Source organism: Erpetoichthys calabaricus, chromosome 9, assembly GCF_900747795.2.
Source record: "Erpetoichthys calabaricus chromosome 9, fErpCal1.3, whole genome shotgun sequence".
NCBI classification, from domain to species: Eukaryota; Metazoa; Chordata; class Cladistia; order Polypteriformes; family Polypteridae; genus Erpetoichthys; species Erpetoichthys calabaricus.
In genome coordinates, this window is record NC_041402.2 from 39151779 (window position 1) to 39173777 (window position 21999).

The 21999-nt window shown below is 37.8% G+C and overlaps 1 protein-coding gene across 6 annotated transcripts in view; it reads left to right on the top strand.

Annotated features, from left to right (window-relative positions):
• The first annotated feature begins 1392 nt into the window (after positions 1–1392).
• The window catches only part of esrp2 (epithelial splicing regulatory protein 2), a 43878-nt gene continuing 23271 nt past the window's right edge, over positions 1393–21999 (top strand). For 5 of the 6 annotated variants that reach the window (XM_028809330.2, XM_028809332.2, XM_028809331.2 and 2 more), the window contains exons 1-4: positions 1393–1545; positions 1753–1897; positions 2280–2408; positions 20269–20382. In XM_028809330.2, coding sequence (XP_028665163.1) covers positions 1766–1897; positions 2280–2408; positions 20269–20382 — 375 coding nt within the window. In that variant the 5' untranslated portion in view covers positions 1393–1545; positions 1753–1765. The other variant, XM_028809329.2, reaches the window with a different exon arrangement.

The window sequence follows — 21999 nt, forward strand, 5'->3', positions numbered from 1 at the left end:
AGGTTTGTGGGTCTTCTTGCATGTGCTGTCCTTTTCAAATCACCCCATAACATTTCAATAGGATTCAAATCAGGGATTTGACTAGGCCAATCCTTAACCCTTAATTTCTCCTCTTTGAGCAATTCCTTGGTGAATTTGCTTTATGCTTCAGATCATTATAGTGATGTAGAATTTATAGTTGACTTGGTAACTGCAAGCTGCCAACACCCTGAGGTAGCAGAACTACCCCAAACCATAACATTTCCACCACCATCCTTCATAATGAGTATGGGTTTCCTTTCCTGAAATGTCTTCAGTTAGAACCAAACATGTCTACTGTTAACAGTGGCCAAACAACTCTATCTTTGATTCATCGGTCCCAGAATTCATAGCCTTTGGCTAGATGTTAAATTACAAACTGTAGTTGTGCTTGGATGTTCTTTTTGTACAGCAAAGACTTACCCGGCACTCATATTATGCATGTCAAATTTGTGCAATCACCAATTGTAGATGAATGCAGTTTGGCACCAAACGTTTGCAAGAGTTACCTGAAGATCCTATGATGAAATTTTGGAGTTCTTGGATACTTCTTTTAGCATCAAATAGTAAGCTGTTGGGTTGAATTTTCCAGGCCAGCCAGTCATGGACAGATTAGAAGTAGTTTGAAATGTACACCTGTTGTAGATGATTTTCCTTACATTGGAATGATTGATTTCAAAAAATCAGATGGTCTTTTTTAAATCCATTGCCAGACTGCTAGACATCCATAGCCTTCTTTCTATGGATCTTAGAAAGCACTCTGGGCATGATGACAATGCACACATCAATAGCAATAAGAACAGCAGACCCTCTAAATCTGCAGTTTAAGTAAAACAGGGTCAACCTGAATACTCCTTAAGGAGGCTCTAATCATTGACACCTAATCTGGAACCTCTGATTCTAATCTTGAGGATTTGGTGTGGTGATAAATGTAGGAGTGGATTTACTTTTTCCATGTGACAAATCTGCACTTTTGTAAATTAAGATTATGAGAATGAATACACCATGTCAAATTTATGTGTCATTTGTTCAGGTACACCAGTCACCTTATCTGGAGGCATTGCATGAAGATCTAATGTTTGCCTGTTTAAATTTGTTACAAAAGTCAACAATTTCCACTCCTCTTTCACATGACTGTAAGTGTTAACCCTCAATAGTAATAATAAACACATCAAAGAACAAATTTAACCTGTTGGGTACTGTTTAAAACAAGAAATCAAGACTATCTGCTCCGTATTTGCCACTTCCTGGGAACTTTGTCCCGCCCCTCCCAGGTGTGCGCCCTAGTTTCGCCACACCTTCACCTGGGGTGAAAACCAATAGCAGGCCGCGAGGTCGGGCGGGGTTTGGATCACGTGGACAGCAGGTAGCCGGGAAGAGTGAAAGGGGAGAAAAAAAATAAAGAAAAGGCGAACGAAAAGCACACCCCCACCCGAGCGGCGTCATGGTGTCACTGTGAAAGTGCTCTGTTTTTATTTCCTAGTCGAACCAGAAAGTCTGGAATTACATAAACGAACCTGTGGCCAGGTACACTTGGAGCGGGTCCTCCGCTTTTCCGCACTTCTTATGTGTTGCTTTTTTATATTTTTGTTGGGGATTTAACCTTTTTATATATCCTTTCACATACCCTCCCCTATACCTCGCCTGTCTTATCACTTGGCAAAAGGTGAACCCTTCGTGTTATATTTTCTCTTTTTTTTTTTTGTTTTGTTTCATCTGTGCTTCGAATTGTAGTTTACCCCTCCTGATGGCTTCGCACAGCGATACTCTGGTGGTTTTCTTTGGGGCAACAGCTGGTGCAAATGGGGCTAAACTGGGTTCGGATGAGAGGGAATTAATTCTCTTGGTGTGGCAAATTGTGGATCTTCAGAACAACAAGGTACGGATAATCTGAGCTGATTTCTCTTCATTCCCCCTAAAAGCGACAAGGGGGTCAGAAAGGCTCGTGTCGTCTTCTTTTCTGACACATTTCACTTAAGATTCTGCAAGTTTTCTCTAGTGCGGTTTTTCGGTGGTATCACAGGTGTAAATGTGTTTCCGGGAGTCGAGCTAATCAGATTTATTAATACGTCTGATTGTGACGGGCCGCACGCTTCGGCGGTGGAGTCAAATTAGAAGCCGGCGGCCGACTCGGAACTTTACCTCCGCGTGGGTTTGCTGTGCTGAATGACGCCCGCCGCCTTTATCGCCTTGCGGACTTAGTTGTGTTTATTTGAAAACTTGAGGCCTACCTCCAACATAAATGTATGACTTTTTTCCAGTTTGGGGAAACGCACAGGTGTCTTGTGAAGCCCGATAACTTGGAGCTAAGTGAACAGTGCAAGGAGGACACGGGCCTTTCGGTTGAGGAGCTGAGCCGAGCTGAACCTCTGGACAGGGTCCTACAGCAGGTGAGTCAAATTAAGGCTTCTTTCACAATCATTAATCGGTAGCAAGTGTTTTCTGCTATGGCTTATGCCGAATGATAACTTTAAAGCACGACAAAAACGCTCAGTACTGTAATAGAAGTGGTTGTCGGGAATGGCGTGTTGAATGAGCGTTCCGTACATCAGTGATTTAAAAAACTGATTTCAGTCACTGAAACTCGTGAAATTTGTAGGGTGTCGGGATGCTGATTGAATTGCTTATTGATGTAATTTTATAGTTTGTGTGATCGCTTCATCAATAAAGTTTGATTTTCTTTTTAAACGGTTAGAGTGCTACTCTTTGGTGATTCGAAAGTGGCCTCGAATGAGAGTGAATGGTTGCTTGTGTGAGTGTCCTGTCTAGTGGACATGCAAGTGTTCTCGGCTGATTAATGCAAGTTGCCCTCAGTGTCGAGAAGAGCAGATGTATGTGCTGATTAAAAACGTTTAAAGTTTTAAAGGCCCATTTTGTTTATATACGTCATAACCGTGTCAACTTATTTTGTTCCACAGGGCTTTGCCCATCTAGAACTCTTTATGACTGCGGCGGGTTGAAAGATGTGCAAGACTTTGTTCATTAATTACACCTTTAGAAATTGGTCCCTCTAGTCGGAATACATCCTGATAGACATGAACACAGGACAGGATTCTGACCTTACCACTTTAACACCCATAACTGTGAAGTAGGCCTAATACTGCAGAGATGTGAGTGACTCTAGCACTGTTTTGGAGAGGAAGACCGTTTCTGATGCAGACATACTGTATTGTCTGTCTATCGCTTAAAACACTTTTTAGCTTTTCAGTAAATCTGAACACTCTCCACATAGTAACATGTGCACTGCATTACATTTTTAAAGCAAAGGGGTCTTGTTATGCAATGAAGTCATGCTGTACTAATTTGCCCAGATTGATCTAGCCAAGCAGCCCTTCTAACACTGAAACAGCAATCTTATTGGCATCATATGCAGTTAGTTTTAATGGTTGATTTTTTTTCCTTCCTACACTGACATCTTTTTATTACTGTATTCTCTGTAAAAGCGCATATCAGACTTGCACAATGTTAATTTCAACTGTTTTTGTTGTTAGGAATTGAATGTCTTGTGTTGTATGGAGTAAATATCAGTTGTAATACTTGCTTTATTGGTCTCATCTGCTGTAGTGTAACTTTTCTGTAAAAGATTACAGTTTGATTTAGAATAGAATTGGTTATTTCAATAAGACAGGTTTTAGTAAATTTTCTAGATTTCACAGAGACACACATTTCTCATATGTAGTCAAGCAACAGCTTCACCAATAACTTGAGTACTGGCATTTCAGAATCTGTCCTTTAAGGGAAAATGATTCTAAGGCATATTTGAATTTGATACTTGCATTTCAACTTTAAATACAAACCGCTGTATATTTGTTGTTCCTTTTAGTGCCAGGCTGGATTTTTGCTTGATTTGTGCTTCTTTAGCAGGTGTGATATTAGGTGACCAAATATTTTGAGATATATATTTTTCTGTTTGGTAAAAAGGGTGCATACAGTTTAGGCAGCAATGTACATTCTCAGCCAGCACAAGTACAAGCCAGTTGCCGGTTTGTTTTTGTTATACTTTAAATTTATTAGTTGCTTTTGGGTTTTAAAATGGGGGGGGGGGGGGGGGGGGGGGGACAGAAGAGTTTCAAATTAAGTGAAACGTCTGATCAGCTGTAAATGTTTGTAAACGTAACTCACTAAGAACTTGAAAGCTGCTTTAAAAGGTGGATTTTAACTTTGCGATAAAATGTGGTGAGGCACTGGTGGTTGAGGAGGAAGAAAATGTAAAATGCTATAAAATGATTATTCCTGATTTGAATTACTGTTCTGGGGATGTTAAATAATGTTGCTCTTTGAAACCCCTTCCTAAGCTAGGAGCAGCCTTCAACAATCTCCATTAAGTTCGTATGTGTGCAATATATGGAGTAGTTGTATACTGAGGAAGTTAATTTGCTCAATCTGTTAGTATTGCATATATCAGATTTTCTTTTTACAAAACTGATTGCTTTACGTGTGCATAGAATGTGAAATTTGTGTGTATTTGGATGGTTTTTTTTCTTTTAATAAAACATACTAATTGTAGCTGAATTTTAAATTTAACTTGTAACTATTTCATGTTAAAGTGTTAGGTAAAGATTAATTAACATTGCCATTTCCCATACTGTGTATACAATCCAAATTTTAATTTTGGCTTATGTGCTTTTATGGGAATGTGCCTCTTTACAAGACCATAGGCTCTGCAGCTTTCTTTCAGCAGCTGTGGCAGTTGGTAATGGCAGCTCTGCAGGCCCTGTCTTGCCAAGTAGCCTGTAGACATCTAGCACGCCCATGTTTAATTATATAGTCATTTTATGAGGTAAAACATTCAACAGAAAATGGTTTGCTGCTCTGTTCAGCAACTTTTTGGATATTGGGCCTAATCCATTTTTCACTGTAAGGAGCATGTGTCCTTTATAAATACAGTACTATTATGCCCCTTTTTTGACTTAAGTTAGTGAAGGTGCTGTATTTAATTTTCATAGGTGTTTCTATCAGATAACCCTGTTTATTGCTGCGGATAGCATTTGATCTGGATAACCTCTCGGTGTTGATTCATACTACATCACAAAAAATTTAGGTTAATCTAATGCATCAGTATTTAATCTGTTTTTTGATGGCAATGTAATATCTTGACTGAATTGCAACTGAACATTTCTTGAACCCAGTCAGAGCTTTCTGGTTTTCCCTGCCCTTAGCAATAGTATTTAAACTGACAGTATAAGCACAAGCTGATGAGCTTACTAAAATCAAGTGTTTGCTAAAGTATAGTTAAATGCAGTATGTAAAATCTTTTGTGAGTTATGTGCTCACCTCTCACTTATACACTTTTCCTGTATTATGCAATTTTTAAATATGGTGCATTTAATATTTAGCTTGTTTTTCCATATGCTTGATGCCAGAGTAATAAGGAAAATGCAGTAGACTGGACTAAACAATGTCGCATGCAATTTTAGAGTTCATTGGTTCTTATTGGATATTACCATATTAGCAGTTCATGCTACGTAATTGTTAAATTCCTCATTTTATCTTTTAAAAATACCATTTAACTTTTGAATAACTCGCACTGTTATGGAGCTATTGAAGAGTAATGTGTTGCTGTTAATGTGCTATTCATGCACAGCTATCGGTTTTGTTCTGGGTTAGTACCTAGCAGGTTGATGTGAACACACTTTTTCTGATACAGCAAGCTTTGATCCAGATGTGACATGTTACATTGGGAAGTAATTTGCTTCAGTGCTAGACTATGCTTTTATGGCATTGTAATTGTCATTGTAGTTTGTAGGAAAAATTTGTGCTGCAACAATATTTTAAATCTGTCAAATGACTAGTGTTGCTAGGTTGTCAACTAATTTAACATTGTCTCTTATTAGGGAAATATTTGCCATTGATCTCTACAAATTACTGCACTTGAGCTTTTATATGCTATCCCAACTAACTATTATGGTGTTGCTTGTAATTCATTCCTTTTAGCTTTCAGTTCTTCAGAGGCTGAGTAGCATGCTAAAAGCATTGACTATGTGAAAGATCTGTGGACATGATCTTAAAATGACATGGTTTGGTTAATGGATTTGCTGCAGCTAAAAATGCAGACATGAGTTGTTGGGTATAGTCGTTTTGAAGTTTTTGTTTTTGATAAACTGTACTTAACCAATTTAGGAATTTATTTTCATAAACCGTCGTTTCTAAAATTCAGTCTACTAGTAAAAAGTGTGCAACAATAATTGCTACGATGGTATTTTAAAACCACTCTTATGGGTAACATAAGGATATTTTTTTTGTATAGCACAGTTTACAAGGAAAGGTAATGCTTCTGGTGCTAATGGTTATTGAAAATGTACTGAAGAATAAATTAGAAAATTTGCATCTCGTGTGGGTTTGACTTTAAAATGATCCTGTTGTATTATCCGAAAAGTTCCAAACAGAGAAATACTTGGATTTGGCCTGCATGGAGCACTATGCAGAATATATGCAAATGAAGTGATGTATAGGCTGAATTGGAAAAGTCTGCAAGATCAATATGTAAAGGCAAAGAATTTTGGGAGCCAGGAAATTCCGTAACTGTGCAGTGTCCTGCTGCACCCAAAATGTTTGAACTATAAATCCACCCGGGTGTACATCCTCTGTGTGCAACCATATCAGCAGTTGCCTGTATCAGACTATGACCAGACTGTAGGAAGGAGAGTAAAGTGCTATTTCTCAACAAGAAAATAAAAATCTTTCGAAGAATGGCATGTTGCCTGCCAAAGTGGTCTGTAAGATCAAGAAGAAAGAACCAAGCATTTGCAGAATGAAGCTGAAATTTGTGGAAGTGCTAATGCTGCTAGTGCTATTATAAGCAATCTAGAGATGGTTTCAAGTATACAGGAGGTTGTGCCTAGGTTTTATACAAATACTAGTCCATTTTATGTAATGGACTTGAGCATCCATGGAATTTGGTATCAGCAGGGAGTCCTGGAAAAAAAATCCCCTGCAGATCCTAAGGGATGACTATAGTCACTCTCTATGGATATTATTAATGGTTGTTAATATTGAGCAAAAGAGCAATACAATAAATATTTTTTGATATCAAGCCAAAGCTTTACTGTTATGAGGTATTTAATGAAATGTCAGATTAAGACAATACACATCTAACTAGTCAGGTTCAGTCCATTTTTCACCTAGGTAATTTTAATGACTTGGTAAACATGCATTACCAGGGGTGGTCCCTCAGGCCAAAATTCGAACTTTAAGTGGCTTGATTGTTTCTGTAAAATTTGGGTGGTGTTCATTGTGAGGCTTGGTTATATTTTGTATGAACAAAATAGAATCAAATCTTTTTTTATATATATGTATATACTTATATATGTTTTATTGAGCAATATTAATGAAACTAGATACAAAGCCCCCCTCCCCCCAATTTGAACTAAATTTTTTTTTTTTTTTCTATGTTTTCTTCTTTACTTCATTGTTTAAATTCCATGTATTTGTTCATTCATGATTGTAGTTATGCTAGGGAGTCTGCATAAAATATTATTTTAGATGGGAAATGACTGTTTTACCTTTTTTTAGGTATATTTTCAGATCTGTTTAAATGGGAATTTACAGTACATATGGTATCTTGATGTAAAGTATTGGGAATGAAACCTGAGGGAAAACCGATTATCATTTGCCTTTTTTATTCATAGTATATATTTTCAGTAAAACATTGATGCTTTTTTCTGTCATGAGTATCAACAGATATTTCCTAAGGATTAAATAACAAAGGTATTGATCAACTTTATGATACATGCTCTTCTGTTTAAAATAGTGTCTTAGAGAAATGTAATTTAAATAATGTGATCATCAGTCTTTATTCTTGGTAATTGACTTCTGTTCAGATAAGAATGGAAACCCAATTAAAAGGTACAATTTTTATGGCAGGGGCTCTAAGTAACAGTTATGGATAATTTAAGGAAAAGTAATGAGATCCATGTTGTTGTTGATGGTGACAATGAATGTGGGTAACACAAAATGTGCAATACATGCTTTGAAAAGAATTGCAGCATTATCCATTTTTAATGCCTATTTTTCACTATACTTTTCCACCTTGCTGATAGTAGTGCATTTTTTATTTAGAAAGCAAATTAAAGTAATTTAGATAAGCAGGTGTGTAATAAGGTATTCTTTACCCTAAGAAAATATTTTCAAATTTCTGCTCTCATGAAACTAAAATTGGGAGGAAAGGCTAGAAGAAGAGTGAATTAAGTGTTTAAAACATCTAAACATCTTTATAAAGTTTTCTCCTAAGTCTAGTAGAACATGTGCACCAGATTTAAGGCTTTGAACAGGACCAAATTCATAATACTGTATATTGCAAGAAGTATTAGAGTTTAAAATGCTAATTGATTTGTTGAGCTAAGCCATAAAATCTTTTTGTATTAGAGGTTCATCTAGTGAGGCTGAATAAATACTAATTGTTCTGCATGAGGCAGAACTAAATACTTTCATATGTCCTCACAGGTGGCGCAGTGGTAGTGCTGCTGCTTTGCAGTAAGAAGACTGTGGAAGATTGTGGGTTCGCTTCCCGGTTCCTCCCTGTGTGGATAGCGCTTTGAGTGCTGAGAAAAGCACTATATAAATGTAATGAATGAATTATTGAGGTGGTGGGGAGGTGGTGTACTCACCTTTTGCTTTCATTACTAAGAACAATTTGTCAACTAGTGCCCAATCTACCTGAACACTGAACAGTGTGTGTTTTCGTTCTTCACTTGCATACCTTAGATTGACATGCAGCAACTTTATAAAATTGATAAAAATTGAAAATTTTCTGTTTAGAAAAAAAATTGGGTTATTGGTCTCTGAGAAACATGGTTAACAGTTGTAGATTTCTCGGCGTGTAACCCATTTACTTGGCCATGTAAGCTCTTAACTGGATTTTGTAGTCTGTGCATGTCTGTTTGAACTCTGTTCGCCTTTGCATGTCTTTGCTTCACATATGCTTTCAGCAGCCACAGGTCGAAGTATCCTCAACATAAAGTTCCTGAGTGAAATGCTCACACTATTGCATTATTCTTTCTCCTGGCTGAAATGTTTCAATATTTTCATAAATTGTAAAATTTGTTGTTGAGCTGAATGTGCAGTGCTAAGCTTAGCATCTAGTCAGATTTTACTTTTTTAATTGTAACAAGTAACTCAATGCAATATATATTTTTACTGAAGTAAAAATACTTGTGGTGGTGGTATCCCAGCAGCACTGGATTAAGGTATAAAGAAAACATACCACTTCACTGCTCCTTTTGCAGGGCTCAAACACACAGCTAAGTTGAAGAGTGTACTGCGTACAGTCTGGTAACAAACATTTAATGTTGAGACAATTTAGTTTTTATGTAGCTGTTTCCTATAGGTATGTTGAAACCGTGTGATCTGGTGATGCAGCAGTTGCTATTCAAGAGTGGGATGTCATTTAATTCACAATGAATAAAGGACTAAATGAATTTATATAACAATTATCACTGGCTTAATGCTTGTTTTTGGATTCATGGTGGCCATGATGGTACCTCTTTTTAGCACTGTTTAATGATTTTGGAGCTTCTGGGAAATGGAATGATTCAAAAGTGAACTTGTCCATGTAAACCTAGACAGAACACTGGTTTCTTAAAAATTCATCTGGGTTATTCACCGGTTTTGTGTTTACAAGTAATACACCAATTGTTCATCTCATAAATAACAATAGTTGTTAAATTGCAGTACTGTCTGTGTAAAATAGTATAAAATTTAAATCTGAATTAGCATAAGCCATCCTAACTCACATTTCATTTGAACAAAGCAACTATTTTCTTCATAAGTGCATAATAAACAATAGTTGCTTCAGATATTTGAAATAATAAATGTGTGTTTCTCAATTGTAAGAGAAATTTCATTTTTCACCCTTTGACAAAGGTCAATAGATGGCTATATCTCTAAAGGATGAAAAATCACTTGATACCATCCAAAATGATACCTCATATCCTTACAACTTGAAATGTCATTTTTAACCTTCTGGGAGTGGCTGTTGGAGGATTAGGACCACTGCAAAAGAATCAAATATTCATGATCACCAAACTCAAAATGGCATGAAACAATGTTCCACATGCCTATATTACTGACATCAAGATGAGTCAAACAGTATTATTGTATTTTAGGATTTTTCTGTGCAAATGAATCGGGAGGCCCTGGACAAAAAACTGAAGTGATTTCAAAACATGAGTCAATGACTACCTACATAACTGAATTGAACTGCATGATTAAATACTTTAATCCTAATTTATACACACAGACTGCAAAAACATTGCATTTGTACTAGAAACTTTAAATGCATCTTTAGTAGACTGATTCAGATCTAGTTGCTAATTTGAATTTTGTGAGTGGAAACCTAATCTGACAACATTTTTGTGGTGTTGAACATCGTGGCTGCACCATTTTTATACAGTGTTTTTATTGATAAAGACTTGCAGTCTCCTTGATCGCTCATCTATGTTCTATAATGCTACAAGTGTACTGTGTCAAAACTGATTTTTTTTTTTTTTTTTTTTTGTGCTCAATGTGGATGTGCTACATTGTGCTCATCTTGCATTGCCCTGCTTATATGCTTTTACCAAATCCAAAACCACCAATAACTAACAGCTGGTAAGATCAGCCTTTCTAACTTTCACCAGCAGCATTGCCTAAACTTGTGAAGGTATCACAAACTAACTTGCTGCTGACTATACAACAGTATCTTTTTTTTTTTTTTTTTTGCCTAGTTGACTAATGAGTTTGGTTAAATCTTTTGGCTGACCACACATTTGCTTTGAAGCTGAAGTATTTCCAAATTGGTGCACCTAATTTCTTAGCTACCAGTTTGTTTGCTTTGCAATATTAAATAAGGTACTTCCATATGTTATAATAGTGAATGGCTGTTAACAATGGGGGCACCCTGTGGTCATATGGAAAATTACAGGAAGTGCAGAACAGCAATGCTGGTGGTCTCGGCTTCAATGGAGAAACCCCCTACCTGGGGATAACTTTATCAATCGGTGATGCTGAAGAGGGGTAATTGACCTGAAAATTTTATACATTGCTCAACAATAGGAGATGGGAATAAGCTCATGTGACATACAAGCTTTTGTATTTAAGGTGCTTAAGGGGGGGGGGGGGGGGGTATATATAAATACCGTTGAATCTGAAGTGGGAAATGAGAAGAATATTACCGGTGTGGAGACAGACATTGATAATTGTGTGTGACAGAGTTGTATTTCACAAAATTCAGTCTGAAATCAAGCAACTTTGATTTTAGAAAAGGTTTAAATCTTTAGTTGCAGAGCTAACATTGAATGGGCTTGTAGGTTGTGGTTTTCTCATCGGTCCCAGAAGAAGAGAGATGTGTTGGTGTTTTAATCCTCTTTAATGCATTAATCCCCTTTGATACGGAGTATAATCAGTATTGCCAATTTTGTGCTATTGAATTGGTTGTAGTAGTAATTGTATAATTCATACATGCTTCGAGAGTGAGATGTGACCAATCATCTGTTAGTTGAGTGGGTTAAGCAAGTGGCAAATTTTGCTTCTTAATGCAGCACAGTACACAACCACAATAAAGGTATGGAAGAGTCCTGTATTCTTGGATTTTTTTTTTTAACATGGCTATTCATCAGGCCACATGCCTTTTCAAAGTGTGTGTGTATGAGATATATATTATATAATATACACACACACACAAACATACAGTGCATCCGGAAAGTTTTCACAGCGCATCACTTTTTCCACATTTTGTTATGTTACAGCCTTATTCCAAAATGGATTAAATTCATTTTTTTTCTCAGAATTCTACACACAACACCCCATAATGACAACGTGAAAAAAGTTTGAGGTTTTTGCAAATTTATTAAAAATAAAAATATTGAGAAAGCACATGTACATAAGTATTCACAGCCTTTGCCATGAATCTCAAAATTGAGCTCAGGTGCATCCTGTTTCCCCTGATCATCCTTGAGATGTTTCTGCAGCTTAATTGGAGTCCACACGTGGTAAATTCAGTTGATTGGACATGATTTGGAAAGGCACACACTTGTCTATATAAGGTCCCACAGTTGACAGTTCATGTCAGAGCACAAACCAAGCATGAAGTCAAAGGAATTGTCTGTAGACCTTCAAGACAGGATTGTCTCGAGGCACAAATCTGGGGAAGGTTACGGAAAAATTTCTGCTGCTTTGAAGGTCCCAATGACAGTGGCCTCCATCATCCATAAGTGGAAGAGGTTCGAAACAACTAGGGCTCTTTCTAGAGCTGGCCGGCCATCTAAACTGAGTGATCGGGGGAGAAGGGCCTTAGTCAGGGAGGTGACCAAGAACCCGATGGTCACTCTGTCAGAGCTCCAGAGGTCCTCTGTGGAGAGAGGAAAACCTTCCAGAAGGACAACCATCTCTGCAGCAATCCACCAATCAGGCCTGTATGGTAGAGTGGCCAGACGGAAGCCACTCCTTAGTAAAAGGCACATGGCAGCCCACCTGGAGTTTTCCAAAAGGCACCTGAAGGACTCTCAGACCATGAGAAAGAAAATTCTCTGGTTTAATGAGACAAAGATTGAACTCTTTGGTGTGAATGCCAGGCGTCATGTTTGGAGGAAACCAGGCACGGCTCATCACCAGGCCAATACCATCCCTACAGTGAAGCATGGTGGTGGGAGCATCATGGTGTGGGGATGTTTTTCAGCGGCAGGGACTGGGAGACTAGTTAGGATAAAGGGAAAGATGATATCCTGGATGAAAATCTGCTCCAGAGTGCTCTTGACCTCAGACTGGGGCGACGGTTCATCTTTCAGCAGGACAACGACCCTAAGCGCACAGCCAAGATATCAAAGGAGTGGCTTCAGGACAACACTCTGAATGTCCTTGAGTGGCCCAGCCAGAGCCCAGACTTGAATCCGATTGAACATCTCTGGAGAGATCTTAAAATGGCTGTGCACCGACGCTTCCCATCCAACCTGATGGAGCTTGAGAGGTGCTGCAAAGAGGAATGGGTGAAACTGGCCAAGGATAGGTGTGCCAAGCTTGTGGCATCATATTCAAAAAGACTTGAGGCTGTAATTGCTGCCAAAGGTGCATCGACAAAGTATTGAGCAAAGGCTGTGAATACTTATGTACATGGAATTTCTCAGTTTTTTTATTTTTAATAAATTTGCAAAAACCTCAAGTAAACTTTTTTCACGTTGTCATTAAGGGGTGTTGTGTGTAGAATTCTGAGGGGAAAAAAATGAATCTAATCCATTTCGGAATAAGGCTGTAACATAAGAAAATGTGGAAAAAGTGATGCACTGTGAACACTTTCTGGAATCACTTTTTCCACATTTTCTTATGTGGAATATATATAATATAAAAAATACACACAGTGGAACCTCGGGTCATGACCGTACGTTGTTTCTTTGTGGCTTGTCTATAGTGCATATTTTGCCTTTTTCTTGCATGCAAGCAACATGCCACTAAAGGCCTCTCACCGAGTCTTGATTGGTATTGCAAGTTTGCAATGTATGATGTTCATGCAGGAGGGCAATAGCAGTGGCTTTTTAAAATGCAAGGCACTGCTTTGATATATGATGTAAATTGTTTCAGATTTATATTTACACAGTAAAATTACACTCCTATTTGCCTGCAAGCAATTCTTGAAATGGAACCAAATTATTGGTAGAACTCTGTTAGTCATTGTCTGTCTGGTTCCTACTCCCAATTCACTATTACTTTACACAGTGGAGGTTTAAGAAAGTGCCTTGAGCATGAGAAAGGTGCTTTGTAAATAAAATGTATTAAGTGTGTATTGATTGGTATATAATAGTCTTCTTCAGTCTGTGAGTGCTTTTGAGGTAATCCTTTGAAACGGAGTGCTGCTGGAACTGGCCTATTTCAAGCACTGCCCGCAAGACCAAACGAGCACTACTGCACCACCACTTCTTGTCCAGTACCCGGATTTCATTGCATTGGTTATGTAAAATATAACAATGCAAAGATGCTCTCTGGATGATGTGCGATCCTTCACATGTAAGCAGATTGTGAAAACTGATGGTGACAGAAAAATATTGTAATATGGTCGACATGTTGCATTAGCTTGGAGATCAGTCACCCTCGGTGTGAGCTGACATTCCATCACACAAATGAACAGCTTCAGGGGTAGGGGAAAATGTGCCAAAGGCACAAAAGAATTCTAACTCGTGCAGTCACAATAAGCAATCATTTTAAGGATAGTGAGCTACCTAAAAGAGTGATCTAAAGGGTGAAAAACAATAGGCAGTCTAAGTCTGGCTGCAGCACACTCATATGGCGCAGTGGTAAAGGCTTTGGATTTCAAACTCTGAGGTTGTGGCAAGTCACTTCAACTGATTGTGCTCCAATTGGAAAACCAAAAGAAATGTAACCAATTGTATCTGAAATGTTAAGTCACTTTGAATAAAACCGTCTGCCAAATAAATGTAAATGTAAACTAGCATAGCACAGGATTCTCGCACACCACCTGCTGCGAATGTGAGTGATTGACAGCTTTCTTGTGAGGCACATGAGTACATTTAGGTGCTTTGAGGTAATTTCTGCAAATGTTAGAGTAGGTGTGTTTTGTTTTTGTTTTTTATTTTTTGTTTCCAGACAGTTGGCGATGGATATTTTTATCGACCATTGGTTCAGCAATCAAGCCTGTGTGATATGCAGTTAAATGGTACTGGAGCAAATGCTATGCCATCTCTTGTTAAGACTGACTTACTTGCAGTCAGTCCAATTTAATGACCAATTCCGCATTTGTGTATGGGTAAAAGCAATTGCAATGTCTAATCACATTTGAATTCACAAAGGAACCCTTAAAGTGCACACATTTTAAAAAAAAAAAAAGCAGGAGGAGATTTGGAAAATTTTAAAAGTATCAGGTGTGTGACATTTGAATGTAATGGACTTGTCCATTAACCAGTTTTGCATAATGTTAATCCCTGGAGAAGCTGAATTCAACCCCAATAACCTCTAAATACCAAAACATTGGCATAATCATAATTGCATTAGGAAAAGTATGCCTATTGTCCACTGCTGTACTGATGCAGATTTAGTATATTTGTGAGTGTTGTTTTTTTTTTTTTTTTTTTAAATAAAAAACTATGCAAACGCACAAAGGTACTATACGAGCAGATTGAACCAAAAGGTTTTTTTTTTTTTTTTTTTGGTTGCTTGTTCATGGCGCAGGAGTAGAAATCCAGTGCCAATCAACATTGCCCATTGTGTTATTGAAGACTACTACAATGCAGAACATCGTGAATTCCACATTTCCTCTCAAACATTAATGGTTGCTGTGTTGTGAACAGTGCTTAGGAGGTAGATCTCTTTTAGTCCTTACACTTGATCGGCATTTTTTTTGCCAACGCTGCTGCAGTTTGGTACTGTACATTCATGTGACTGAAGTCACCAGGCACATCTTGGTGGTTTGATCGTACAGTGCTGTATGCTTCAATTATTATTTAAAGTATTGAACAGTTCAGGTGCAGTATAAGAACTTTGCGTCTGCCAGTGATAGCACAGATGTTGTAGCAACACCTTACTAACTGTACTTGCCATCCCTCTACCAGTGTAAAGAATCCAATTCCAGGTTGAGGTGGAGCTTGCCTTGCACAGCACATAGAATTTGATACCAAATTATACCCATTTGGATGTAATGTACTATATCCACAAAAGCCTTCCCTTGTAATCCATGAGGCATTTCATCAATGCTTGTGTTACAATGTGAAACCTACAACTTCTGCATATTTTTAATGATCGCCTGATACACATGCCATGTTTGTACAGTTAGATGATTGGCTTCATCATGGCCATCATGAAATGCAGCTGTTTTCTAATGAGTAAGATGACCCTCCATAACTGCGATGAAAATGGATGTCTAGAACAACCAGTTTGAGGACTAAAGCCATCTTTGGACTGATTTTTCCCACTATGCCCTACAGTATTGGACTCTAAAGCACCCCACTATCCTCTGCAATGGCAAGCTGCCAGCGATTGCAACAAGCAAGTGGTTTACTGTGACTTTTCCTGCACTGCATAACGGCTCATTTCAGCAACTATTTTCTCCACTAGACTATCCTAAATAGTTGTGATAATCATGATCAACAGACATCTTTAGACCGGGATCACCCCTAAATGGATCTGCGCTGGTATCCAGAAGGTTGCCGGTTCGAATCCCCGTCACTGCCAAAAGAAATCCTACTCTGCTGGGCCCTTGAGCAAGACCCTTAACCTGTAATTGCTCCAGGGGTGCTGTACAATGGCTGACCCTGCGCTCTAACCCCAAGGGGTATGTGAAAACTAACAAATTTCTAATACGAGAAATCGTATAAGACGAAATTTTAAAAAAAAAAAAGGGCAACAAAGGAGGTGCAGTAGCATAAAGAAGACATCAAACACACACACATCACCAAAACTTGGCAGTTTGGAACCAGTGTCAACATTTGACTGGTTCACCTTGTCCTCACTGTCTGATTTACAGCAATGGTTCAATTTTAGTTTGTTCTAAAACTGGTTTTTATGGTTTTTCATTTGTCATTGTTTTTGTTTGAAGGTTACCCTCTCATATATTGAGAACCATAAAATGGCAGAATGCATAGAAATGTTCATGACATTTTGTAGCATTATATTTAATTAACATGATGGCAGCAAAATACTCTCCCAAGAGAGATTTGGGCTTAACACTGTAAAGTGGATCATTATAGATTACCCAGAGTTTGACTTGGGCTTAACTGTATTTACATAGTTTCAAGCCCAAGTCTCGTTTGGGTTAATGCCAAACAGGATTAATATTCTTAATAAAGGTTATTAACCAGCTAATGTCTCCACTATATATTAATGTAAACATTTGTCATGGTATTCGGAGCTGATGGCACTGCTGGACATCTTCAGATTTCAAAGGGTAATAAGCTTGATGTGTCTTTCATCTGCTGCACTAAGTTTCCTTGGCCGACCACTGCGTCTACGATCCTCAACGTTGCCCGTTTCTTTGTGCTTCTTCAAAAGAGCTTGAACAGCACATCTTGAAACCCCAGTCTGCTATGAAATCTTTATCTGGGAGAGACCTTGCTGATGCAGTATAACTACCTTATGTCTTGTTGCTGTGCTCAATCTTGCCATGACATGAAACTGTCTTCCACAACCTCACCTTGGTAGCAGAGTTTGGCTGTTCCTCACCCAGTTTTAAGCCTCCTACACAGCGGTTTCTGTTTCAGTTAATGACTGTGTTTCAACCTACGTGAGACATTGATGATCATTAGCACCTGTTTGGTATAATTGGTTGATCATGCACCTGACACTAATCCTACAAAATCCCTGACTTTGCAAGTGAACCTATAAGAATTGATGCTGGTTTGAAGGCAAAAGGTAGTAAGACCAAATATTGATTTGATTTAGATTTATCTTTTGTTCGCTCACTTTGCATTTTGTAAATTGATAACAATAAACAATCATTATTTATATTTCTGAAAGCATTTTGTTTACAGCCTAAAACTTGTGTGTGTGTATATATGTGTGTGTATATGTATGTATATATATATATATATATATATATATATATATATATATATATATAATATGTGTGTGTGTGTATATATGTATGTATGTAATTTATTACATACACACACACACACGTGTGTGTATATATTTGAGTACTGAGAAAAGCGCTATATAAATGTAATGAATTATTATTATTATTATTATTATATATAATTTCATTTTGACATCTGATAATTGTTTCTTCATCCTATAAATACATTGTTTTTATTTCCTCAGTTGTTTATCTGCTTTGCAGGTAAACCCAGCCCTATTGCACCTTTAGTGGCGCATAGAGGCATGTTGGATCCTGTTGCTTAGAACAGCACTTTTCTAAATAATGGGTGTTGTCCTTTTAAGTAGCCACCTTGGTTAATTGACTCCTGAGAATGGGCTTCTCTGGGTGGGAGGACTCTTGTATGTTATCTTTGATGTGTTGAGTTGCCCCCTGAGTATTGGCAGTGTTGTCTGACTGGTTCTGCCTTACAGTTCAAATAAAACATTCCAGGGAAGAGTAAACAGTCCCAGCTACAGAGATGTAATCAATAGAGCCAGGGCAAAAGATCAACATGGCCTTAGCACAAGTGCTTTATGCCCTTGGCAAGGACTAAAAGTATTGGTGTGCTGCTTCAACAATAAGCACATTTTCAGAGGGTCAAGCACTCATTTTCAGAGTTACCATTTTTCTTCTAGGTACTTTTTAATAAAATTAACCCAAGTAAAAGACTAACATTAAAAGGAAAGCTTTTTGGCCTTTTCTTTCTTTTGAAGTTATATGATTAACTGCATTTGTTCTGGAATTCTGATAATTTGTCTATCATGATTAGAAATTGTACTTTGTTTAAAAGTTGCTAATTGTAATCCATATTTGTAGTATTGCTTTCCTTTTTTGTGAAGTTGTATGCTTGTTAAATGCTTTGTAGTAAAAGCAAATCATTAAATTTTAGTCAGTCTCCAACAAGATTGTGGGTTTGCTTCCCGGTTCCTCCCTGTGTGGATAGCGCTTTGAGTACTGAGAAAAGCGCTATATAAATGTAATGAATTATTATTAACCTGCTATATCCTAACACAGGGTCACGGGGGGTTCTGCTAGAACCAATCCCAGCCAGCACAAGGCAGGAACAAACCCCAGGCAGGGCGCCAGCCCACCGCAGGACACACACACACACACACACACACACACACACAGCACACACTAGGGACAATTTGCGATCGCCAATGCGCCTAATCTGAACAGCTTTGGACTGTGGGAGGAAACCATAGCACCCGGAGAAAACCCACACAGACACTGGGAGAACATGCAAGCTCCATGCAGGGAGGACCCGGGAAGCGAACCCAGGTCTCCTTACTGCGAGGCAGCAGTGGTACCACTGTACTGCCCCTTAAATATTTTAACACATTAGAAAATAACTTTTGTGTTTGAACTTGGGTAAAATTGAATTGCTTTTAACATTTTGTCCTGTAGTCGACAACTCCCACCTCAAAATTATTAGGAACTGATAAGGCTACTGTTTAAACCACTATATCATTGAATACGGCTTTTGTCCAGAAACCTGAAACTGCAACTTAGTTTTTACATTGTTGAGTAAAGTATTAAAGATATTGACAAAGGGTGTTTCTGTGAGGTTTTATGCAAACAATGAATCCACTCTCAAGCTTTCATATGTAGCCTGGAAAATGTCTGCCAAAAAAAAAAAATTTCCAACACTGACTTGAAAACAATTGTCAAAGTTACCAGACTAGTTATGATGGGATCCACAGCAGAAGTTGTCTATACTGAATATTTTGTTTGTTCCAATTTGTGTGCATTTTCAATATTGTAGTGCCCTAGAAAGCAGTATTCTCCTAATTTACATTCATGCCTGATTTAGGGGGTGTGGGGGTATAGTTTTTAATTTTAATAGGTGCTTCTTTTTAGAAAATGTAGCTGTGGTCATTTCACAGATTGAAAACCAAAGTGCTGACGTTCATCATCACTTAAAACATTTTTTAGTTAATTCATTAGGCCTGAAAAAAAAACCCCATAAAAATGTTATTTAAATGAGTCCTGTAACATTCAGATTCACTAACTTGCTGTAAATACAGTCTAATGCCTTAATATATCCCTCGGGTTTGACTGTATACAATTGTTTGCATAAGCTCTTACTTGTGTTCTTGCTAATGAAAGATTTGTTTTGCTTTCGGCTGGGTGCATATGTAATTTTGTGTTGTATAGTGATTGTTTTGACTTGAGTTAAATGAACTTTAAAATGGCTTAACTGACTCCAGAAGTGGAAGCTGCTTTCACAAGAACTGTTCTCATAGTGGTTTATGCTTTCTATTATATTTGTGTACCCTACTATAGTATCTTGTGTTTTCTGCCTTTCTTTGGATTGCAGTCACCTAAAGCAGTTGAGCAACCTGACTTAACTGACAAAAACCTGTCTGATAAGCAGATAGCTTAGTATCATGAAATATTTGATCAGAGTGACTCAAAGGCTTCTAACCTTGTTTTGAATGAAAACATACTAACTGCAAGCCGGTTAAACTTTTTGTAGTCCTGGGTTTCATCCTTGTACTAAAAGCCCCCTGCATAAACAGTTATGTAGGGTATGAACTTTAAGACTTTATTGTGGATTTTGGCATTTTGTGTACATATTAAATGTATGTAACTTGTTTAACCTTTTCTTTCATTATATTCCTTCTAACTATTCTGTTAATTTATGCTATGCTTTTTAAAAAAAAAATCGCTACTAATCTTAAACTTCATTTCCTTAGTTTCAGCAGTCTATCTCTAGTGAGCTAAAGTCACTTGGCAGGAACTCTTATGTCCTTTGCACAGATGGACCCCAGCTTGTCCGACAAGTCATCCATCCAGAGGCTTCCAAAAAGGTAGTAATTTACTTTCATATATATTTCAGTTTTGTTTCATATATGTAAATTGGTAGTTATTTACATTCTCTCTCTCTCTCTCTCTCCTGGTTAAAAAACAATAATAAAATGATTGTGTATCAGAGAAAGATGTGCAATGTACTGTAGCACCATTACACTTAATGGAGGAAGTATTAATGCAGAAAAAGTAGCCAATCCATGACTACTGAATTAAAGTTATATGCCTATTTCATTTTTTTTTCTCCATTTTTTTCCCTTCATTCAGTGTACACAGTACAGGCATCTTCAGTGACCTGTACTTTGAACAAACTGTATACCAGGCAGTATGGTGTAGTGGTTAAGGCTTTAGACTTCAAATCCTGAAGTTGTGGTTCAAATCCTGCTACTGACACTCTGTGACCATGAGCAGGTCACTTGACTTGCCTGTGCTCCAGTTGGAAAACCAAAAGGAATGAAATGTATCGGATGTTGTAAGTCACCTTGGATAAACACATTTGGCCAAATTATGTAAATGTAGACAAGTAGGTTTTGGAGAGTATACATATCTTCCCCACAGCTTCAGATATTCCTCTTTTTTAGTTTACCAGTCAGTCATCAGAGTGGTTGATAACTTTAATATCTGTGCTTTAGATTGGATACTTCTCTCAGAGGATTGTTTCATTAAGTATATCTTGCCTGGAAAGGAAAATCCTGAAACTTTGTTTTTGTTGCAGCCAAAATTAAGTTTAGTTCATCATGGCTAAATATTCTCGTGACTGAAAGCAATGAAGAGGGAGCAGTAATCTTAATAGTTCATGGGTTGTGAAACAATGGAAAAATTCATTTTGAAACACCATTGTGAAATGTTCATAAGTGACTTTTTTGGTCTTACTGAAACAATAAATGGAATTTTATGGATTTGGACAATGAAGTGTGTCTACCAACAGTTGTTTAACACCTTTTGATGTGATTTGTTATTCTTTAATAGCTGTGCCAACCTAAATTCCAAATCTTGCTTGATGAGCTTGGAAGACTGTTTTCTCCCTTGTATTGGCCAGTTCATCCTTTTGATGTACAGTAATCCCTCCTCCATCGCGGGGGTTGCGTTCCAGAGCCACCCGCGAAATAGGAAAATCCGCGAAGTAGAAACCATATGTTTATATGGTTATTTTTATATTGTCATGCTTGGGTCACAGATTTGCGCAGAAACACAGGAGGTTGTAGAGAGACAGGAACATTATTCAAACACTGCAAACAAACATTTGTCTCTTTTTCAAAAGTTTAAACTGTGCTCCATGACAAGACAGAGATGACAGTTCTGTCTCACAATTAAAAGAATGCAAACATATCTTCCTTTTCAAAGGAGTGCAAAGCAAGCAGTCAAAAAAAAAATCAATAGGGCTTTTTGGCTTTTAAGTATGCGAAGCACCGCCGGTACAAAGCTGTTGAAGGCGGCAGCTCACACCCCCTCTGTCAGGAGCAGGAAGAGAGAGAGAGAGAGAGAGAGAGAGAGCCACAGAAAAACAAAGTCAAAAATCAATACGTGCCCTTTGAGCTTTTAAGTATGCGAAGCACCGGTGCAGCATGTCCTTCAGGAAGCAGCTGCACACAGCCCCCCTGCTCACACCCCCCTACGTC